Source organism: Fundulus heteroclitus, chromosome 5 (assembly GCF_011125445.2).
Source record: "Fundulus heteroclitus isolate FHET01 chromosome 5, MU-UCD_Fhet_4.1, whole genome shotgun sequence".
Taxonomy (NCBI): Eukaryota; Metazoa; Chordata; class Actinopteri; order Cyprinodontiformes; family Fundulidae; genus Fundulus; species Fundulus heteroclitus.
The window spans coordinates 317,134-336,392 of NC_046365.1; the positions used below are offsets into that span (position 1 = coordinate 317,134).

At 40.5% G+C, this 19,259-nt stretch overlaps 1 protein-coding gene across 1 annotated transcript in view; it reads right to left on the minus strand.

Annotated features, from left to right (window-relative positions):
* LOC105918636 (nuclear factor 7, brain) overlaps positions 1 to 19,259 on the minus strand; it is a 44,441-nt gene that overhangs the window by 11,037 nt on the left and 14,145 nt on the right. Inside the window, exons 2-6 of the mRNA XM_021311255.2 lie at positions 16,205 to 16,730; positions 13,326 to 13,506; positions 12,928 to 13,023; positions 5,098 to 5,187; positions 4,883 to 5,026 (exon numbers count right to left, since the gene is read on the minus strand). Coding sequence (XP_021166930.1) covers positions 4,883 to 5,026; positions 5,098 to 5,187; positions 12,928 to 13,023; positions 13,326 to 13,506; positions 16,205 to 16,713 — 1,020 coding nt within the window. The 5' untranslated portion in view covers positions 16,714 to 16,730. The remainder of the gene's footprint in view (positions 1 to 4,882; positions 5,027 to 5,097; positions 5,188 to 12,927; positions 13,024 to 13,325; positions 13,507 to 16,204; positions 16,731 to 19,259) is intronic.

A 19,259-nucleotide genomic window follows, 5' to 3' on the forward strand; every position in this document is an offset into this window, starting at 1 on the left:
AACAAGAAAACTAGTGGGCAAAAAAAGTTGAGATAGGCATTACAGCAACAGTTAATAGGATAAACGAATCAATGAATAAACGAGTGAGCAGATTAATTTATCCATATAAGCAGAATAAACTCTGAACCTTTTAAGCTACCCGTTGAAACGAGGGAGAAATTCTGAGCACCAAATTTACTGGGTTTCTTGAAGTAAGCAGAGGCGCAAATAAGAATTAAATAAGTAGGATGCCTGTAAAATCTGCCACTCCGGCAGACATCAATAAAGCACCACAAAGGTTGAGGATTTAAATGGATAAAACTGCAAGATTAGAATAATGCCTTATTCTACTAAATAACATGGGTAAATTAGGGATTAAAGCACCAGTGCAAATAGTTTGGAGTTGTATGCAGTTACCTAAATGATCTAAGGAGACTTAACATCTCTCCATTTGAATGTAAAATAGCACAATAGTTCTCCTTTAACTAGATTTTAAAACATTCAGAAGGGAAAAAACACATAAACAGAGTTTAGCCAACTGTTAGAGGTCTTCTAGACCAGGATAATCTAATGATTGTCCTCTTGCGTACATACAGAAAAGAAATGAGGTCAATTCGATTAGTTGGACATTTGGAATCTGGTCAGGACAGCAGAAGCGACTCCTGGACACAAGATGATGATAAGATGATAAAAGCTTGAAAATGATATCAAATGCATGAAGGTTGACTCTGAGGAACATCAGAGCTGCAATGGCACCCGACAGTGAAACTGCTGTGCTAAAAACATCTTGAACAGGACTATGCATGACTGTTTTGCTTCACAGGTGATGGATTTCAACTACAAGGTTTTACGAACATGACATGGACAGGTTGCCATTCAGGAAAAGCACCTAGAACACATTATTGGACTTTTAACGAAGGAACATTTGGAAATGGGGATACAACAATATGCAACTTGGGGTAAATGGGCTCTAAAGGGGGACACTTAACAGGAAATAAGCTGAAAGCCTGGGTTTATGACGAGAGACATTTCACAGACAGGGGGTGTGGGATACCCAGGAATAGCTGCTGTGGTTTGAAAATGTCAAAGATTTGCCACAGGTGGTGGAGTGTTTCGATGGCCCAGGCACTTGGAACCAGGTTGGACCAAGTAGACGACGTTGTGTTCCCACAGGGATTACCTGTAACCTAACACTAATTGTGAACATGTTTTGTTTTTGGGTTTGGTGGGGTTGCTAAAAGGAACATTGGAGATGACTTTCTCTATCCTGACCAGGTTCACACTTAAAACGCAAAGAACAAAATTACCAAGGCCTAAACAAATACGGACACAGAGACGTGTTCAAACAAAGAATTCCTATAATCCACAGAATAAAATGCAGATACTAAGGCTAAACAAAGAATTAAAAGAGGGGCAAAACTTAATGCTGATCATTTACCAATGAGTGGTCAATACTTTAGAGCAGGGGTGTCAAACATACGGCCCGCGGGCCGGATCCGGCCCACCGAACAATTTAGTCCGGCCCTGTGGCTAAATGCATTATCATTATTAAAAAAAAAAAAAAAAAAAATATTATTTTTTTTTTTTCCAGTGTCCTGTCTGGCAATGTGGCAATAAGATGCCACAAAGATCTCATCAGATTTGACTTTCACAAGTGGAGCAGTACTGCTTTTGCCATAGTGCTCCGCTTGATTAATGAATATGAATAGTTTTATTATGATTCATGCGGGGAATATCTCAAATGATATGGACACTACAATGGGAAAGTAGGAGAGGAAAGGAAAAACAAGAAGAAAAAAAGGTGAAAGAAAGAGGAGATAAAAGGAAGAGAATGATAAAACAATTATTGAAAAAAAACATGTACTTCGTTTAATTGAAAATATGCAGTTCCTATATTGTCCACGAGGGGCGCTGTGTTTTAATTAGCAGATTAAGCTTCAGGTGTGGAAAATTGAAATCATTTAGTAATTTTTATCTGTTTGATGTATTTTGTCATGCAGGACATTGTTTTTAAGTTCCAAAAAATGTGAATAAATGTTTTTCAACATTGTATAATCACTGTGATCAGTTCTTATGCATAATGCACAAGTAAATGTTTAACTGAGTAAAAGTATTGTTGAAATTGCATATACTTTTCTTAAAAATGCTGAGGTTATTCATAATATATTGTGTAAAAGTGAAATTAATTTAATATAAAAATCAACAACAAGTCCACATTTATTAGTTCTATTTAATCTTGCAATGAGTTAACTCGTGTGGCCCTCTTGGGATCAGATTAAGCTGAATGCGGCCCCTAAACCAAAATGAGTTTGACACCCCTGCTTTAGAGGGTGTGAAGGAACTACACAATTTCTTAATAATCAAAATGGACAGTGGTTGATGAAACAAAAAGGCAAATTCTAGAATGGGAATTTTTCATCTGCTGGGACAAGACACGGTGCAAACATAAAATACGGATTTATAGATCACTGGGTGATATACGTTAACATAAACATAACATAACACAGATGCTGATTTTGGAAAAACTCTAGAAAAAGCAACAGTAGTAATAATGGATAAATAAAAATGTAAGAAAATCATTCGGAGTAATGTCTGCTTAAAGTTTTTTAAGGGTAAACTAAACACATGAGAACCGAGAACAAGATATTTATTAAAATGTTGAATTAGATGGGGATAAGATTGTGCTTGGGTGTATTATCAATTAAACTAATGTTAGATGACTGAAATGGTAAATGGTAATGGACTGAACTTATATAGTGCTTTTCCAGTCATGTTGACCACCCAAAGCGCTGTACACTATAGCCACATTCACCCAGTCGCTCTCACTAACGCGCACACATTTATACACCGAGACGCAGCTCGGTAGGCAATTTGGGGTTAAGTGCCTTGCCCAGGGGCACATCGACATGTGGCAGGGGGAAGCTGGAATCGAACCCACAACCCTCAGATTGCCAGACGACTACTCAACCCACCAAGCCACAGTCGCCCATAGGTTTAAAGACTCAAAAAATTCTATCTAGAGCAGTATGGAGCAGTTACATGATTAGGGGGCGATGTTTTTAAAAGAAAATCAATGAATTACCGTTTTACAGCATACTACAGTTTAAAGGCTTGATCAAACACGATTCAAACAGGTGGACATGGGGTTGCTAACAAAAGCTGTCTGTTAAAACAAGCAGAAATGAGAAAAAAAAAAAGTTAATGGGGTTAGAATTGCTCTTCGCTTCAGGTGGAGGGCGTATTCAACTAAAATGCTTTAATGACTACTGTTGTCTTGCCATTATTGAACCACCTTTATTGAATGTAGAGCCTATTTGATCACAGTACTATGTACTTGTAATATTTTTCATGTTCAACAACCCTGGTTCCAGAGAGGACCGACATTTTTAGCTTTTGCCATATGAATTTTCAAAAAGCACAATGTTTATAAATCACTAAATAGATTTACTCACTGCATACCTTTTGTTTGATTTCAGTTCAATTAAATTCCGTTAATGCCAACAGGAAATCAAGTCAATTCAGTTGGTAGGGTTAGGGTTGTGTTGTACAGCATGTATTGTTGCTCTTATCTTTTCCTCCTCTTCCTAATCCATGCCTTTATCTTCCTTCTCATCAATCCAGACACCCTTTTCTTTGCCCATCTCTCAGTTTTTGTAATCTTCCCCTTACTTTCTCTCAAACATTTGTTGCATCGCTCAGCAGGGTTTCATGAACCGCCTCTCCGAGCCTTCTCCTGGGCCTTTAATGATAATGTTTTTGTAATGATCCCTGTCATAAGACCAACACATCTTTCCACAATCCTAATCCTTATTCCCAATTCAAATTGAGGATCTCTTTAAAACTTCTGGCATAATGTTTGGAGGATAATTCTAAAACACCTAATGGGATTTTAAATTACCTTTCTGTAGAATGGGGATGGATCAATAATAATGATAAAAAAAGGACAATTCAGGAGAATTACGGGCCAAACCTTGAATTACCTAATTTATTTTGGACAATCCAGTGAAGTTATAAATTTAACACATGCAAACATTATGTACAAATAACTGTCAGGGTTCTGCGAGCTGCGCCCGGTCAGGGTACATCCATTTTCCTCCCTCTCTTTCCGCAGGTGGCAGCGGGGAGGCGCTGAGCCGCAGGTGTCCTGCATTACACAGCCCTTGGTGGGAGTATAAGAGCAGACGGCTGCCTGCACTACTTTGCCAGAGTGTTAACCCAAGTGGTATGACAAAATCGGCTTCTGTCGTAAAATGCTTTCTTGTTCCCAACGCTTATTCATTTCTCTTGTGCTCCAGGTTATAGCTGCTCTTCGCAGCGCTCCCTGGTCTCTGAAGAATTCCCCAGTCTGACTCTGTCGTATTCTCCTTCCTGATCTCCAGCTGCCCGTCTTGCCCGTCGAACCTTGCTCACCCTCCACCGCTCGGCCTCGCAGCCACCTGCTCCGCCTGTGCCCTTACGTCCCGCCTCTGGCAGTCTCTCCCCGCAGAGCCCACTCTCCTCCTTCCCTCTGGCGGATTCCCTTGCTTTAAGCCCTCGTCCTGATGGATTCCCTTCGTACCTGTTCTTTGAACTAATCTTCCCCTCTCATTCCCAGAGTGGAGACCCACTGTCCCTGACGTATCCGTTGTCTCCTGTCGCGGTAGAATCTAATTCTTTAAATAAACTTTAAATTTTTGTACTCTGGTCTCCTGAGTGTGATCCACATGTGAGCCAAAAATTTAAGAACCATGACAATAATATGTACAATTATTCCTTCCTCTAAGATCATATTAGTTAAAACTGACAAACTGCACGAAGCTAAAATAAATCTTCTGGAATGTTTGTGGTTAAGTTAGTGTAGCAGATTTTCTGCTCCAATTGTTTGTTTGGTAAATGTTTTCTCATTCTGAATTTGTAAACTCACCTTGAAAAAGAGCACATAGTCTTCAGACACAACCAATTGGCTGAGTATTGAATTCCTCTTCTTCAGAGCAGTTATCTCATCCTCCAGCCCTTTCAGCAAACTCTGAGCTCTGCTCTCTGCTACTTGAACAGTTGTCTCTATCACCTGGCAGAAACAGGCAGCTATGTAATTGGCAGACATCGGCTTGATTGTTAAAAGTATATCCGATTATTTACCTCAATGATTTTAGATTGGCAATGCTCCAATGTAGAGATCAGCTTTGTCAAAGCACAAACAACGCCTTCTGCCTCTATCTCTGCAGCAACCTGTGTGAATCAGAACACGAATGACACAAAATGACTTCTTTCATCAGTAATCCCCTGACACGGATGAAACACACTTGTACGTTCAACGTTCTGTTTGAAAAAAAAAATTGAAAATTGTTTGTTCGGTTTCTTTGTTCCAAGATCTATATTATGTGATAATACCTGCTACAACATCTGTTGTGTAGCTCTAGAATAGACAGAGGAGCAGTTAGTCCCAACATGCTTTACTTGGAATCAGAAAGTGAGTTCACAGATAAAGAAACTCTTGCACTCAAAGAAATGTTCCCTTTTGGACACAGTTTGGTTCACACAGTCACGGTTATGTAAATATCTCCGTTTTTTTTAAGAAACTGGCATGTCTAGAGCATTCAGCAGAGATGAAGCATCCCTTTGGAACCTGCAGACAGGCAAGTTCTGCAGCATCTGATGACCAATTGAACCTGTAAGTGTTCAACAAAAGTTGAAAGTAAGGTCTTATCTTATTCACTGATGAGGCATGCCCTATTTACAAACGGAATCTGTGCTAATTCCAGAAGCGCCAAAAGTATTCACATTTATTACTCAGGTAGATGTTTGATACTATCTCACTTCCATAGAATTTTTTTTTGTCCCATCCCGGGCCAAAGTAAAAAATAACACTCCTGGTAAAACGGCTCCTACTCCAATCTCACTCCCAATCAGAATGATTCCCACTGGGGGTTACAGTATATATTTTCTTCATTTGGTCTTTAGGAACAAAACATTTATTTCATTTGATCCTATACCCATTCTTTCTTAGATTGCTTTGGATTCTGAAGTTTCATTTCAAAATATATGGCACAGGAACAGTTAATCTGTCGTAATATAGGGAGGCACTTATTGCCTTAATCCAAACTCAATCCCTTCACTAAAGATTCAAGATTCTTTATTGTCACCGTGTGTTACTGTGGGGAAATTCCTTTCAGGCTTAGAGTACACTCAACAAACAACAGCCAATAAACATGTACAGCTTTTTTTCTCACATTAGAGCATGCAAAAGATAAAAAGATAGAAAATAAGTTTGTGTCAGAATCAGAGAGCTTTGATATTAGTCCCTTCATAAGTGATATAAGTCATATTACCTAGATTAGTCAGTCCTTCGTGAATCACAAGTAATGAAGCGTTTTTGTGCAATGATTTTGAGGCTAGATTTATAGAAATGTGCAACTGGTATTCCTGAGACAAGAGTGTGCAAATTCACAATAACAGTACAGTGATTGTAACATATGATGGACTTAAACATATTTAATGTTAGATTGATTATAACATGGTTGTAACTTATGATGGACAAACTCTATCGCCCTCTGTTGAGGAACTGCAGAGGGCTATAGACCAGCTAAAACAGCTGTTGTTGCGTGCAACATTTTGTACTCAATCATTCAATCTGGGACATTTCAAGGCACAGCTTTTGGTCATCCAAAATGGGAACTGTCCCCAGAAATTAGGGACATCTGGTCACTTTAATTGTTTTATGAAGTATGAAGTTCGGTAATATTTTGTTAGCCTCAAAGCCTCATTCCCTATGTCATATTTTGCTAACTGTTACAATATCCATAAAAATGTTATGTGTTTACTGAAAGCTATTTTTATTTATTTGTTTTCCGTAAATGTTCAAATATGACTCAGCCTCATAGCATAACTTCCCAATAATTGTTTCCTGCCAGCTCTACAAGCTTAATAGAGCTGGCAGGAAACCAGTGAGAATCCTATGACCCATGGGATTCCCGAAAAATTGTGATCCTCTAATAGATACTAGGGTTTAAAAACATTTCTATAGAAGTTGAAATATCAACTCAAGCTATTTACTCAAGTCAAAGGGTAAAAGTACTGGTTTCAAAACTACTTATAAAGTATAAAGTTAAAAGTAATGTAATAAAAATCCATTAAGACAAAAGCTAGATGCACCACAGACGCATATAGTACACTATAATAGTTTTATTAGTATGTTAGATGTTTTTAAGTGAGAAAGTACACATCAAAAGTTAAGTTGTTGGGAGCAGCAGAGGCTGGCAGGCTGGTCTCGCCAGGGAGCTGTAGTTTTGCATTGCATTGCATTGAAATGACTTGTCATTTCAGCTTTCAACTTTTTCTTCTCTCTCTGTTTTTCTTCATAGTAGGTACACCTGGTCTGACATTCTGTTAACTGTGACATCATCCAGGGAAGACAGATCACCTGCTATTACCATATAATGTAGAACAGATTACTGGATCAATGTGTGCTTCTGTGCTTTTTTGTCTGTCTTGTTATGTCTCTGCTCTGTCTTCTGTAACCCCCAGTGGGTCGAGGCAGATGACCGTTCATACTGAGCCCGGTTCTGCTGGAGGTTTTTCTTCCCGCTAATCGGGAGTTTTTCTTTCCGCTGTCACTCCATGCTTGCTCAGTATGAGGGATTGCTGCAAAGCTATGGACAATGCAGACGACTCTCCCTGTAGCTCTACGCTCCTCCAGGAGTGAATGCTGCTTGTCGGGACTTTGAAGCAATCAACTGGTTCCCTTATATAGAACATTTTTTTGACCAACCTGTATAATATGTTTGAATTTGACTTTGTAAAGTGCCTCGAGATGACATGTTTCATGAATTGGCGCTATACAAATAAAACTTTAATTGAACCGAATTGAACCAAAAAGCCCAAAGTAAAGAAGATGATGAAAGTCTTAGACTACACCCTGCTCTTAGCTTAATGCTCTCCATATAGTGGGAAATAGTGGGAAAACTCCCATTGCTGCAGCATTTAGCCAGCTAGACAGTCTGTGATTTCATGCAGAGTGTTTGTCATGACCGAAAAGTGAATGTTAATTGTTTACTAAGTTTGTGGGGAATATCTGCAAGTAGCAGATATCGAATGTAAAGATCTTCGCCGGATGTTAGGCATTTTTAGTTGATTAGTTAAAAACTTTTTGCCGCTGTTCTGTAAGAGCTCTTTCACTTTGTATAGAGAGAACACACAGTTTTGAGACAGACTTTTTATATAAATCTAAGTTGTGTTAACTCTGTGAACTATTTGACTATTTACAAACCATTAAAAAATGTAAAGGAAAATTTTTTTAAAGGACACTTCAGCTTTCTATATACAAACTGGTGCACTGTATTTAATAATGTAAATGAGATCCTTGGCTTTAGCGAGGCTTTCTCTCATTTTCCATACACTGAAAGTTTTGTCTCTGTAGAGTGCAAGCCCCCTGATCGTACCACACACAGTGGAGAGAGGGGAGGAAGGAGGAGCTGAATCAGTTTAGTGCAAATTTTCAATATCCAACCTATAAAACTAATTTCATTGTGTTTTTACTCTTTAAAATCCTTCTTGTTGTTCTTGCCATGGCTAAGACAAAAACATCCTCATAAAGCCCTAAAACTTAACTCCATACGACAAACTTTGGACAGATCAGACAGTTTCATCTCACCTTCTCCGCTTCTGTAACCACCATTTAAATAGTCTCATACCTGTGGAGGCAAAGGCCTTTGTCAAATCAGCCAACTGGTTCATCCCAAAGACAGAACACCCAAACCACAGCTGAGCAACATGTATGTGGTCCAATGCAGCTGGGTGCAAGATTCAGCAGTCCACTTGCACCTCATGAACAAAGTGCACTCTTCTGATGACAGTGATGTGCAAATTTGGGACAGGGAGAACAGATGGTTTGAAAGAAGGGTGATAGAAGCCATCTTGGTCAAAAGAGAAAAGCCATCCCGAAACAGAGGGAGAGGATTGCGTTTCCAACTCCTCAGTGTTTACAACTCGGTCCTCAAACACCTTCCAAAGAGATTACATCAGCAGGCTCGCCATGATTCAGGAGACCAAGTACTCCACTCACACCAAGCAAAAGCTTCTAACGACCCAGGACAGTGACGGGTGGGTCATGGACTTGCATCTGACTTGGAGGATGGGCTTCCATGTCCTTAAAAACAGCAGTGCACTAACTGCAGGTTGCTCAAATGCACGCCACCAGAATTGACAAAGACTCCTGAATAGGTGTCGAAACATTTTCAGAAAGAACTTAGCAAAGGTTCACGTGCCTCTGATTTAAGCCTGTTTGCTGTTGCGATGACCCAGATAACTGAGAATTTGCACACGCTTCCTGCTTAGTTTCACCCTGTCATGCATGTGATCACAACATTTGTCCTGTGGGCCAGGCAAACGATGAGTCTAACGACCCTCCAATGCAAGGAGTGATCAGCAGGGCCATCACAGGTAGGGTGCAAGGCCCTGTGCGAACTTGAAATGTGAGACCCTGCTCTTTGATATGGATATATACAGATCGATACATAAAACAGCAGTTGTATCAGGAAAGTGAAAATGATATAAACACTTAAAAATAGCAAAATAAAATAAAACTGCCGTGTTATTCATGAACACAACTAATTGCAGTTGACATGTAAGGTAAAGATGCTGGGGAAAAAAAGTAACCATACAACTTACTCATGAACCGGGTCCAGAATCAGTTCCTGCTTGTCTTCCTCCTCTTCAAAATCCGTGCAAGAGTCAAAAGATTCCTATATCTCAGCACGACTCTCCCTCATAATTTCTTCCAAAGCCTCCCAAATGGTTTATTTCATCTTCTGTGCTATCACAACTGCAGATGTTCTCCAAAAAATCCACACCACCGAAGATATAAGCAAAAACATCAAACCGGCGGCGTCTGCTGCGTAATGCAGCATGTGCGTAAAGCAGTTGTGGCTGTGAGTTGTACAGTCTCTGGTACGCACAGTAATTATGTCACTGAGACACTTCGGACAAAGACGTGCTATACCTTGTTGTTCTTCTTCTTCTTCTTAATTTTAATGGCTGTTGGGAGGTCTATAAAGCTTGGAACTCCACACTACCTCAGAAATTTTTAATTGAGTTTCCTGGATGAGAGGCGAAATGTCTTCAGCTTCAGAACAGAACTCCAGCGGTTTTGTCTTTTTTTAGATTGATCTTGACCTGATCTTGACCTGGATGACTGAGAATCTTCACCAGTGTTTTGCCTATGGTGTCTTCTTGCAACCACCCGCTAAACCAGAGGTGCACTGCAGTTTGCCTCCCATCTTCCCCATAAGTCATTGGCCCATAATGTCATGATTTGGGTTTTGTCTTGGTTCAGGTTATCCGTTTTATTAGTTAAGTTTCTGCTTTTGGGTTCTTTCTTGTTTTGGCTTTGTTTTAGACGTGTTATTCTGTTTAGATTAACTGTTATTTACCTGTCACTTTATCAGCTCGGTTTGTTCTCCCCTCAGCAATCAGTCAGCTCCCTTGCCCTGATTAGTTCCACCTGCTCACTTGTAATTAGTCTTCACTCCTGTTCACCTGCTCACTCCCCTATATAGTCCTGCCACAAACCTCTGCAATCGGCCAGATCAATTCGAACCACTTGGTGAGTCTTATCCAGCGTTGAATTCTGATAGCACTGTTGATACCGACCTGATTGCCTTTTTGATTTTGAGCCAGCCTGATCCCTGAACCTGATTTTCTTGCCCTGTATGATTGCTTACCTGTTTCTCTGACCTGGACCTGCCTTGGGATATTTTGAGTTTTGCCTTGTCGTTGTCTGTACTTTTGCCTGTTTTGGACTGCCTTTCGTGTACTGGATTTTGGACTGCCTTTTTGACCATTGAGCCTTGCCTGTCCCTGTTTATTAATAAATCCTGTTTTTTTGCTTATACCTCTCTTGTCTTGCTGAATACTGGGTCCTCAATCTCTCGTTCGTGACACATAAATGGCATCTAGGAAACCACAGCCTGGAACTTGCAATGGAAAAAGGGGCTATTGTCAAATTTAACTTTGCATCCAGTTATCTTGCAAAATCCATCTAGATATGACCAGGGAAACGTCTGCTCTTCTTGGCTACCAGCCTCCTCATTGGTGCTTGATTGGCACATTTTGCTCACATTCTGTATAGTCTCTGCTAAATACTATTCCATGCCAAAACCACCAGTTGTTGTCCTTATTACAGTGGTTTCATCATATCACTTTCCCTTGTCCTGTCCGCAGCCCTGAGCCCCGCTTCACTCCACACTTAGCTGTATCTCTTGGAATGCCCACTTTTGTGGCATTTTTCAAAATGTGTCTGGGGTGGGTATATGCCTTTACATCAGGGTTATATGATCATACAACACCACAATATTTTTGCATCTTTTCTTGTTTTTTTGTGTTTTTCTACTTTCATTTACTTCTATCGATTTGTATTTAAATGGATGTACCAAGCTGTATTTGGTTCTTATCACTAATGTGTGTGACAGGAAGTATGCCTATTAAACCCTGAATAAAGCTTTGAGAGAAATAAGAAAGTCTTTCATTAAGATTTGAGAATATGCTTTGCAGCAGAATGTGTGGGACTGACATCATTACTAGCAACTAATGTTTGGAGTTAATCTTTATTTTTTTAGTCTACCAAGATCTAATTTTGACTTGTTGTATTGTGTTCCTTAGCCCCTTACAGTGGCCCCTCACAACTACAGTTGTGAGGGGCCCTACAACCATATGTTGTAGGAAAGGGCCCTACAACATATGGCAAATTAGATGAGTGCAACCATTTCTTTCACAATGTGTCAGGATTTTTGGTACTGTGGTGCTTGTTGTGTTCCTTTAGGTGGCCACTGGAGAGCAAAGGTGAGCCAGAGCTGAGCTGGGTGCTCCCATACAACTGTTTTCCATCATCGGCTGGATAATAAGAGTAGCTGGTTTTTGGTCATCCAATATCTGATTGTTCTCTTTTATGGAATCCTTCCTATGATTCCAGAGGGTTTGTGGAAGCCTCTTGAATCCTTCCTATGATTAATTCCTTGTTCTTTGCAAAGCTATTCAGTCTTATGTACTCCTTTTTAAAGGCACCTTCTTAAAGGAAACAGAGTCTTCCGGCTTCTCCAGATCTGCTGTAAAACAGACTGCAACAGAAGACTCTTCCCACCTGCAACCATCACCATCTACAACAACTCGTTCAAGAAATTCTTATAACATGAGCTACAGCAGCATTTAATTTATCTGTTGGATTGATAAAGTATTTTTGAATTTGAATTGAATGTTCTTTGTCAGACCTGCCCAGGGTGTACCCCACCTCTCACCTAGTGACAGCTGGAGAAGAGCACCAGCACCCCTCGCGAACCCACAAGGGATAGATGTGTTAGATAATGGATGGATGGATGGATGGATGTTCTTTTTCTGAAATGTGGTGTTACCTTTACACCAGATGTAACGGGACACACACTTTCTGAAAAGCTAAACTTTTATCTCACCAGTCCACAGGTTATTTTCCCAAAAGTCTTGAGCATCATCAAGATGTATTCTGGAAAAGCTGAGAAGAGCCTTAATGTTCTTTTTGCTCAGCAGTGGTTTTTGTCTTTGCACTCTACAACACATGCCATTTTTGCCCAGTCTCTTTCTTATGGTGGAGGCATGAAAACTGACCTTAACTGAGGCAAGTGAGGCCTGCAGTTCTTTAGATGTTGTTGTGTCTGGATTTGTTTCCCATAATATTTAAAAACTGCTTTTTTGTTTACTTATGTGCTAATATTTAAATTTGATTGATGTTCTGAAACATCCATCATCATACATGCATACAAATCAGGAAGGGGCAAACACTTTTTCATGAATTACACAGTGCCTGGTCAAGCAAAGACTGCTCTCATCAAACTTGTCAGATACCATTTTTTACACTTTACATAGGAAAATGATGTTCAATCTGATCAGGGTTTAAAAAAATCATTTAGTACGAGTCTGATTCTGCTAAACAATTTGATAACTCACTTTAATCTCCAGGACAGAATTGCGTATCTCTTCCACTTTTCGCTCTCTTTCACAGATGAGCTCCTTTAACTCCACCCCATGGATTCCTAACTGTGACTGAAGGTAATAAAGATAATTCAGATTAAAAAATAAATAAATGATAACTCCAAATAGATAATCAGAACAAGAAACAGACTTACACAGAGGTAACCAAACAACTTGCACTAGATTTTAAAAGAGAGCAACTGAATTTTAAAGACATCAAATAAATGTAACCTGTTAGACAGATGTTAAAGCTTTAACATCTGTCACTGCCTGTGCTCATCATCTTTCCAATTGGAAGGTATAAGACATTCTGGGAGCTATAGTGAAAAAACCCAGCTACTCAATACAGGAAATACACCCACACGAACACACACCTTCTTAATGTGCCACTCTCTTTGAGCAGGGACAACACTGTGCCCTCTGTGCTCTGCTGTCTCCACACAGACACTGCACACACAGATGTTGTCAGTGCGACAGAAGAACTCCAGGCCTCTCATGTGGATGGGACACAGCGGCTTTTTGGGAGGGACGTCAGGGAGACTGTTCACACTGTACCTGTGTTAAAGACAAAATAATTAAGTTTAAAACACTGCAAATCCTGAGTTATTTAAATATATAAAAGATTTTTCTCCAAAATCAGAAAAGCTAAAAAGTAGGATATACAACATCCGGCAATATTCTCATAACTCTGCAATTTTTTTTTAATTTTTTGACATTACAACTACAAACATAAAGATATACTGTTGGTATTTTATGTGACAGACCAAAACAAAGCAGTGCATAATTGAGGAGGGGAAGAGAAATGATTAATAATTTAACAAATCAAAATGTCACATATTTGGTATGTTTTTTAACTCGGCCTCCTTTACTCGGATTTTGCTAAATAAAAGTGTAAACAAATGGAGTAATTAAAGCAGCACCTTTGAGGGTTTCTCACTGGACATTTCCCCCCTACCCGGCTGAATTTTTTCAGTCAAATATATTTAGACTAAAACATTTCCTTGAGCTACTGAGGTGTGAAAAATGCTGGTGCATATCTGGTGCACTGGCAGATATTAACATTTCATGGCAGATGCTCTCCCACATTCTGCTAGTGGGGGAGTGGGGGTTGGGGTGGGGGTGGGGGCGGGAGCGGGAGCGGAGAGAACCCAGCCTGGGTGTCTATCTTCCTATGTGGTGTGGGAATTGTTTCAATGTTAGTGTTGGAGTGTGTTTAATATAACTTTTCTTTCCTCTGTGTGGGTGGGTGGGGGAGGGGGCAGCGGGGGAGGGCATGTTGCACCCCAGTCATTCCTCCCCATCACCGGACCCCTCCCTCTGCCTATTCCAAAACGCAGCCAAACATGTAGTACTTTGGGTCGTCTGGGCTGGGATCAGGGTGGGGGGTTCGGGCTGGAATATGGACTGGGTAGGTTGGGGTTTGATGGTGGTCCCCCCCACGCCCCATCCCAATGGGTCTGGGGGCTGGGTACCCCTCTGGGGAACTGGTACCTGGACCTGGGAGTATAGGATGTGTCTGATGAGTGAGAGTGCATGTACTACGTTCCTTTTTTGTGGGTAAGAGTGTATGCATATGTGGGCACTAGGATGGAAACGTGTGAATGTGACTGTGTAGCTGTTTTTCTGTTTGTCTTTATTTCAGATTGGGTTTGGACAGCCCCCTCTCCTGTGACATGTCAAGTGGAGAGCCTATCCCCCCTCTCCTGCTCCCCATCCGTTGGCTATCACCCCAATCCGCTGGTGCATTGGTGGTCCTCGGTGTGCTGGGCCCCATGACTCTGTTGGGGCCCCACCGAGGGACGGTGCACCCTTGGGCCTTGGGTCTCTGGGCCCATTGCTGGATCTGCTCCAGTGTAGCTGGCTGCTGGCAGGGCCCACTGGCTTGTTGCTGCAGCTCCTGAGAGCTTTAGAAGTGTGGCTTTTGGGGGTGTCCTCGTGCTCCTCCCCGCTCTTGCCCTCTTGGGCCCCTTTGCTTTAGGGGCTCTTTCGGGGGACTGGGGTTATGGTTTTCCCGGAGTCTGCTTCAGCACTCTGGTCTTTGGCTCTTCACAACCACTTTTAAACATTTTTCTTATGGATAAACCTTACATATACAACTGCACTCTCGCAAGCACCTACAGGTGCTTGGATTCAGGTGCTTGCAGACATTTATATGGAAAACCCCTATTACTAGCTTAGCTGTCACTTTATACATCTTGTATTAAATAATACTGTGTATTTTTCAGTGGTGGTATCAAGGCGTTGGTTGTTTGTACCTGTAATACTTTATTGGTTTGTTTTACTTTTCTTTTTATACCTCTTTTTACAGGTGTAGAAGCAGACTCTGAGAATATAATCTTGTGCTCTCCTTTCACACTCTGCTATTTTTACACCTTTTCTCCCTTTTAGTATTACGTCTAATCTTTTTCTCTTCTTAATGTCTTATCTACCTATCAGTTTTTGTGTCCATTGAACATGAAATAGTCCCAGGATAAAGTCTAATAAAGCTTTATGCATTTATAAATCAAGCAGAGCACTGTGGCAAAAGCAGTAATGCTCCATTAAATCTGCTGGGGCTCTCTTTGGCATTAGGACAGCAGTCCTTAATACTACACTCCTAGAAAGGGCACATTAAAAAATAAGAAAGAAAAGAAACTGCTTCCTCAGTGTTCCCAGGAACAGAACTAAAGACAGCGAGACATTTGTTTTCTATGCTTTTCAGTTCAACAACAAACTCCATGGAGACCTGAGATGTACAAACAATGTTGGCTCCTTTTAATCAGGACTAAAGCCATTTTTACAGTAGCTTTTGATCAAACCATTTGTTTTTTTTCTGTTCAAAGTTTGAGATTGGATACATTTGGGTATTTGAAGTTAAACTTCAATACAAAGTTGGATTTAAGTTTACATTTATTTTTATTTTTTTAACAGCTGCCGCTTTTGTGCAATGTTTTTAAGTATTTGACATATCAAGCTCTTGTTAAGAAAATTGCTTTATTTATACTGGGGAGGGAAAGTCGGCATACAGTAGGTAGGTCCCAGAAAATGTGTCTTAACTCAAACCTCAAACTATGAAACATATGCCGTCAATATCCATAACTGCTTTATGATGGTAACCTTGAGGTACCCTACATTTAATCTTCATGAATCTTGGATTTCTTTTGAAATGCACAGTCCTGGTAATGTCTTGGTAATGTAATATCTTGGTGTCACTTTTTAGCATTTATCATTCAAGCTTTCAGGAGTATATTGTAAGAAATGTAGTCCACTGTACCTGAGAGGAAGGGAGTAAGGTGGAGGTGGGTCATGGTTGTTCTGTGTATGGAAGGCCTGATGGGGTTGAGGGAAATGCTGATGTGGTATCCCAGAAGGCGTCAGCCCCTGAAAACGTGCCACCATTTCTGCAAACACGCTCTCTGGCAGCTCTCCTGGTCTTGCTGGTGGAGACAGGGCTTGATGTTGGGCATGCAAGCTGGGATGTTCCACTTCTCCATCTCCCCCAGCAGATTGTAAACCAGGATTGGCCATCTGCTTGAATTGTTCAGTGATTTCCTTCAAGGTTCGATTTATATGGAGTTCTGGCCTCTTATCGAAGGATTCTTTGCACAGGGGACATTGGTAAGATTTTGAACCCTGCCCTCTTCCTCTGCCATTCCAGTAGGAACAAAGGCAGTCCTGGCAGAAGCTGTGGCCACATGGTGTGGAGACTGGGTTGTTGAACATTTCCAGACATATTGAGCAGGTAAACTGGTCTTCAGACAAAAAGGCAGAGGGCAGGGCCATGGCTCCTCAGGGTTTAGCTGTATATAGGAGAGTGCATCAAAGATTAGATGGAAACTCTAAACAATAAAAGCAGGATATATCATTGAAATTGTCATAATTTCTTTAGAAAACAGTTGATGAACAACTTAAGATCATTTCATAATGTAACAGTTTAGAGAAGTAGCACGTTTAGGAGTAATACAGTGGTTTAATATATCTGAACCCTTTTTCGAATCAATTTTTGCTATTGATAATCATCTCTGTTAGAAGAAATGTGAATGTAATCATTTTCTTTTTATCTTTTTATTAAGGACTGTTCTACTGTTTTAACTTCACACAGGAGAAACAGATGTTTCTCCTAGACCAAGTCTCTTGCTATATATGTTAATCTTACACCTCTGTGTGTGCCAACCCCATGTTGTAAAACCCCCCTTGCCTTTTGTTTTGTTTCTTACCCCCATGTTGTGAACCCCTGACTCCGCCTGCCACTTCTTTGATGTCTGATAATAAAGGAAAAGGGACAGAGATAACCAGCGCAGATGGAGCAGAGACTGTGATGAAAACGGCCTCACGTTTCTGGCTCTTCTGCCCTCTGTCTCTTTGAGAAGAGTCTAAAAAACTTGTTTGTGTTGGCTTTCTTTCCAGAATCAAAATCTATCAGCTGGTGCCGTGACCCGGATCCCAACATATCGAATCTCGCTGTTGGGAGGAGCAACAACGCTGTAAACCACTGCAGGTCTGTGGCAAGGACCTGGTGAAAGTCCCGGGAGGTAATTTCCTCGCTGGGACCAGCGTCTCCTTTCGCCAACGAGAAGATTGACGGGATTCCGACCAGGGAGAAAGCCAAACAAATCAAGTAAATTTTAAAGCGATCGGTTAAAGTCCATCGTTCAGGGTTTGAGAGAGTTTGAGTCTCTCGAAGCTGCCGGTTTGAGTCTGTCGAAGAAGTTAAGGAAAACCAGGTTAAAGTCCTGAAAGGTAGATTAAAAAAGGAAATCCAGGTTAAAGTCCTGAAAATTAGATTAAAAAAAAAGGAAATCCAGGTTAAAGTCCAGGTTAAAGTCCTGAAAATCCAGGTTAAAGTCCTGAAAATTAGATTAAAAAAAAAAAGGAGATCCAGGTTAAAGTCCTGAAATTAGATTAAAAAAGTAAATCCAGGTTAAAGTCCTGAAAGGTAGGTTAAAAAAGGAAATCCAGGTTAAAGTCCTGAAAATTAGATTAAAAAAAGGAAATCCAGGTTAAAGTCCTGAAAGGTAGATTAAAAAAGAAATCCAGGTTAAAGTCTTGAAGAGGTAGGTTAAAAAAGGAAATCCAGGTTAAAGTCCTGAAAATTAGATTAAAAAAAGGGAAATCCAGGTTAAAGTCCTGAAAGGTGTATATAAAAAGAAAAAGAAAACAAAACAAAAGAAAACAAGATTAAGGTCCTGGAAATGATATAAACACAACGCAAAAGTAAAATAGGATGGGTTCCAGACAAAGTACAAAGGGAAATCCAAAAGGGGATGAAAAGTTTATGAATCAGATTGATCCACTTAATTTAAAATACTTGGGGAAGTGGAAGAAAAAGTATAATGTAAATGGTGTGTTGAAAGTGACTAAATGGGAAAACGTTGTGTGTCGGCTAGAAACAAGCGCTAGTGCAAAAACAGGAAAACAAAAACAGGAAAAAATAAAAGAGCTTGAAATTGCACGCTGTTGGTTAAATCAAGCACAAAAAAGGCAGGTTGCACGAGCAAAAAATAAAGCAGACCGTGGGCAGAGACAGTCCCGACCAGAAGGAGGGAGTGGGGTGGCCAATGGAGCGGTGCGTCAAAGCCCGACTTCATCACCTATTTGGTCTCCTACAAGTTTAGGCTCTAAACAAAAAAGAACCCAGCAGAACACTACTTCAGTAACGCAAACTATGGTGGCAACTGAAGAAAACAGACCACCACCGTATAATCCCTCAAACCCCCCCAAGGATGTTTCAAATCTGTACCCAGACCTGGATGGACTGAGTAAATCAGATCATTCATTATCTACAGACCAGTCCAAAGGATTGTGTCCTATGGTGCAGGTCCCAAATCCTAATGTAGGAGCTCAGCAACCTCAAACAATCCCAGTTTTCCATCCGTGGTCGTTAGAGGAAACCAGAAAGACTGTAGAAGGTGTCATTTCTCCACAGGAAGATCCAGAAATATGGACCCAAGACATGGAGGAAATTCATAGCTCATATGGTTTAAATGGAAATGAGTTCGAACAAGCCTTACAGTCGTCAGTGGGAAAACATTGGGAAAAAGCAAGAGCGAATCATACAGGCAGAACCCCATGAGGCGGAATATTTGAACATCAAACACAAATGGGGATCGAAAAAAGGCAGAAATGGACAGCTCTAGCAAAAACAGCACGAGCAGTTTTCCACAGAAGAGCAGATTATGGACACTTGGTGTCCATAAAACAAAAAATAGGGGAAGACGTAGACAAGTTCAAAATACGCTTTGAAAAAGAATATAGGTTTCACAGCGGCATCCCTCCCGCTGACAGAGATGAAACACCATATCAACAACAGCTAAAAAACATGTTGATGG